We start from the raw sequence: 4,893 nt of genomic DNA on the forward strand, positions 1-4,893 counted from the left end.
AGCTCGCCGATTCCTGTCCGCTTCTTTAAGCCACGCCCCCGTTCTCGACCCCAGCGGGCGGGACATGATTCCCAAGCAGCCGAACGGATAGGTTCACTGCTGTCACTATGACTGAATACCCCCCTAAGTAAATTTAAGTTAAGTGATCAATTGCAATAAATCCAGTGTGCACTTTTGTTTCAGATTACGCAGAACATAGCATCCTGCCGTTCCGTACCTATAACACTGGACAATGCTCGTGTCATCGTCTGTGATCATGTGGCTGATCCCTGGGTGAGTGGAGAGGTGGATATGGCACTTGCCCTGCTTATATTCCACTCATCGGTCTTCAGCTAAACCACTGCCTAGTTCACCCCACAGGGATTATTCTGTCTCCGTGTCCTTTGCACAGTAATAATGTTCTTATAATCTTTTTTTTTTTTAGAATGGCTTTTGGTTCTGTCTTGGTTGGTCCACCTTCCTCTTGATCCCTAATATCTTCTTGAGCATCAAATCTGCACAATATATTGCACCCAAATCTCGGTGAGTGCACGCCATGTTCTGTACCATGCATTTGTGCCATTTATAATTGCTACAATCATTGTTTTAGAATTTGTCACAAACCATATTGTGTATAATCCACCATAAGAGCCAATCCCAGTTACGGGCTAACCAGGGTGCTCTCAGATGGTTAATCCCTATTAGGCATATTTACTAACGTGTGAGAATGCACCTCTTGCAATGTAAATGTCATTACACCTGGTAGAGTGACAGTGTTCCCAGCTATGCATCTATATGCAAAACTTACATTTCTTTATGATGGACACATGAAGGAGGTGATTCAGGTTGGTTTGCAAAAGCATACTTCTTCTTTAATGTGCCCTGAAGGTGGAACTCATGTGCAGAGTTAAGGCCCCCACACAATGGGCCAAATTCGGACAATTTTGACAAATCAGACCGTCAAATCGGATCAGTTCGATGTCCCCTCAGAACCACGCATCGGACCTGAGTTGGTGGTCTGACCTGCTGCCCATCTGACCCCCCAACCTCGGAACGCCCTCCCGGGCGGGGAGCAGGGTCGCATGTGATCAATCACAACTAATTGTGATGGATTTCAGGTGTCCCTACCGAGTGGCTGGCGGGGTATCAGCTGGCAGAACAAAATAACTCACCCAAATCTCTCTGCATATTTTACATCCAGGACTTAAATTGGTCATGGAGAGTTACTGCCATCGACGAAACCCCTCTCCCCCCCCCCCCCCCAATTAGGCGAGACTGGGCCAGTGCCAGGGTGTTTGGCACCCCCCTGCAAACTATAAATGTATGCCCTACCTCCCATACTTTATAAATGGACAGTGGTCATACAATTGTACCCCAAATTAAAATAATTTCACACAGTAGCACAATCTCATTCACATTACACCACATGTAGTGCCCCTTACTAACGTTATGACACTCAGTAGTGCCCCTTTTTCATGTTGTGCTACACAGTAGTACATGTATGCAACACAGTAGCATTGCTTATACAGAATACCCACAGTAGTACTGCCCTTTACACATAATGCTCACAGCAATAGTACCTTGTGACAGCTTGAAATCACATATACTGTGCCAGAAAAGAAAGCTACTGAGACAGTCTTTTCTGTTGGAATTACTGTGCAGGGCTGTGATGGATGGGCAACAAGGTCCCCCTACCACTTTATCCCCTGGTTACATCAGCTTCACCTGCAGTGCACATGGAGTTTGCTTTTGCAAACTAACCTGAATCATCCCCTTTTCAAGATAATGATATGGTGCTACACCAGGGGTGTGCTTATATACAATGTGCCTGATTCATGTTTGCAAGCAAGGCAAAAAAAAACACACAACTGGGCAAAACCATGCTGCACTGCAGGTGAGGCAGATGTAATATGTGCAGAGAGAGTTAGATTTGGGTGGTGTGTGTTCAAACTGCAATACTTAACTTTAGTGTAAAAATAAATCTGTCTAACATGTGTGAGCTACATGCAAAAGCAGCTGGTATTTACCCTGAACAGAAAACATTTAACCCACCCAAATTTATATTTCTCTGGTTTTGCCCAGTTATATGCTTGCTTGCAAACCTGAATCAAAACCAATATGTGGAACTGTACTAAATATAGTAGATTAAAAAGCACAAAGGTATCAGGGGTGCTCTCTCTTGCCCTGACGAAGCCGGATATCCGTCGAAATGCGCATTGGCCGATGGTGTTAACAATTATTATGTGTGTTATTCTGTAATCAAATATTAACTCTAGCCATGACATCAGCAGACATCGGGCAGCAGCTTTTTCTACACAGCACAGGTGTGTTCTGGGAAATAGCCACATTTGATAAATGGGCCTAACTGTCTGAATTAGTTATACCAGTGATGGGTGAAGTGCTACCTCATACTGGCTTCTATTCATTTAGGGGCATACACATTTGGCAGAGGAGCATCTGCTCTTTCCAAAAATGTGGACGTTTACTAGTTATTTTGTTATTGTCCTGAAACCCCCACACACACATACACACACACACACACATACTACCACATCCGGCTACCCAACTAGCCGGCACCTGCTGCACCTTAAAATGTACAATGAATAAGTGTGTTCTCTGCTCACCTGTATGTAGTGGTGAATGAATGCATGCTATCTGTACTCACATAGTTATGTTTGTCCTTACCATTTCTCGGTACTAATTACTTCACTGTCTCTTTTCTGTCCCTCTGGGTTTGTTACGCAGAATGTCTCTCTAGTCGCACCTGTTTGCCTGTCAATGTCTATGCTCTACCTGCAGAGACCCCAACCCTGAAGAGGAGAATCTATTCCCATTAACACAAAGCACAGATCCTGGGAGAGACTGACCCCAGCAAGCACGTGGGTGAAACCAACCAATCACGGCAACCTTCTGTGTCATTGCTGCAGAACCATGGAACCGTGGAGTTGTTTTACTAGAGATGCACTCAAAGTTTTAGTGAATATTATTCTAAATGAAAATAATTTTATGGGTTACACAAGGAACTGACCATGGTGTATATCGACAATGAAAGGAACGACGGAAAATGCTGCATTTATTGTTTGCTCAGGCGCCCATGCCCTTTTAGTTTCATTGACTTTTCAGTGAGTGATAGATATATCTGCATTCACTGCTATTTGAAGCAGTACAAGAGGAACTGGTGTGTGTTCAGTTCCAAGCGAGTAAGCACTACAATCATGTGTATATCAGCATCTGGAGAACCCCATCTGGACAACTCACAGCTGTAGCCATCAGCAGTGCTGTGGTCCAATCAAATTTTCAAAAAGAGCCAAAGGCACTTTAACCTAATGAAGCACTTCTCCGACTTATCGTGTATCAGCAATTTGGGTCATCTGGTCTCATATCGATCTCTGAAAATGTAAACATTGGAGTGGGGGGCGCCTTACTTGAATTTAATAGTGTGTTACACATTTGTCCCACATTTGTAATACTTCGCTGTTAAGGCTAATTGCTTATAAATATTTGTAGAAAGTATGAATAAAAGGTTCTAACATTTGAATGAATTATAGTATCAGTAATTGCACAAGGTGTCCTTTTTATATAAGTCTTTTTATAAAGAGATAACAGGCAGGCTATAGTTGGCCACCCAACAGTTGACTAGATCTAAAATATATATAAGAGAACACGTAACTCACCATGGGTCTTGTATAAAATATCAACAACCAGAATTTTTACACGCCCATGATGTCCACGATGTGCATGTCAATAGTTGGAATGTTGACATAGCACTCAGACATCACTGCCCATCTACTTCAGTGGCCTCACCTTTAATCATTGTCTCCCAGCCTCCACCGATCATTCTCAGGCCGTCTCATCTTCTCCATCTGCTTCCACTTCCCTTGTGCACTTGGCAACATCTCAAATCTTATCCATGTTATTCCCCAGAACTCTCTCTATCTTTTCTTACATATAAGCTACATAATTCCTTCCTTTTCCTTTCTGATCATGTGTGGGTAGGCACCATTTATCATCCCCATGGCCCCGCCACCCAATTCCATTATAACTTTTCCCCCTAGCTCCCTCACATTCTCACTTATGATGTCCCCATCCTCATCCTAATTTCCGACCCTACAAACCTTGCTGTTTACAAATTACTGTACCAAATTTTGTATTTATCAACCTCTTTCCTTTCCCAAAAAACTGTCACTCCCTCAATTGTGTCTACGTTCACCTTTTGGATGACCTACCACTTCTTAAAACGTAACCTCTCTAAAACATGGTTCATCTTCTTTCACATGTCAGAACCACTTTTTCCTACCTCTCCTTCTACATTTGCTACAATACCTCCTTTTCTTCTCTTCCCAAAGTCTGATGTTAAAGTGTCACCCCCAACTCTGCTCTCTCTTTCTCTCCCTACATTTAGAAACTTTCCCAAAGTCTGCCATGTTCTGTGATTCTTCCAAGATCAGGCCCTTTCTTTCCTTAGAAGACACTAAAATCCTCATCCACAATCTCAGCTGTCACCTGGATGCTGGAACCTTCTGATGTGCTGCCTTCACCCACTTCAGTCACTGTCACCCACTTGCTTATCTCTGCTAGTTGACTTATTTTCAACTTTCTCCACTCCACCTCTGCTGCCCCTTAATGCCATTTGCTCCAATGGCTCTCTGTCCCACTCAGAATCAAATGTAATCTCTTTTTTAGTTTAACCACTCCTTACATCTCCACTTCCACATTCATTCCTTATTATCCACTTTTTGTCTGCCAAAGACTGGCACCTCTAGTCTTCGCCTCCTCCTATTACCCACTTACAATTCTGCTCCCATCTTCTGGAATGCCCTCTCATATTCATCAGATAATGACATGGACCAAACCTTTAAACTAGCCCTCAAACCACAGCTCTTTACCCAAAGTTACTACCCCTTCAGCCTCTGC

General features: G+C 43.2%; 1 protein-coding gene across 2 annotated transcripts in view; it reads left to right on the forward strand.

The window, feature by feature from the left end:
- Positions 1–3,480, forward strand: part of PROM2 (prominin 2) — a 60,800-nt gene extending 57,320 nt beyond the window's left edge. Inside the window, exons 20-22 of one of the 2 annotated variants that reach the window (XM_083179804.1) lie at positions 184–273; positions 425–522; positions 2,779–3,480. In XM_083179804.1, the coding sequence (XP_083035930.1) occupies positions 184–273; positions 425–522; positions 2,779–2,845 (255 nt within the window). In that variant the 3' untranslated portion in view covers positions 2,846–3,480. Of the gene's footprint in view, positions 1–183; positions 274–424; positions 523–2,724 lie in introns of both variants that reach the window. The other variant, XM_083179805.1, reaches the window with a different exon arrangement.
- The last annotated feature ends 1,413 nt before the right edge of the window (positions 3,481–4,893 follow it).

This window comes from Crinia signifera, chromosome 4, assembly GCF_055691185.1.
Source record: "Crinia signifera chromosome 4, ASM5569118v1, whole genome shotgun sequence".
Classification (NCBI taxonomy): domain Eukaryota; kingdom Metazoa; phylum Chordata; class Amphibia; order Anura; family Myobatrachidae; genus Crinia; species Crinia signifera.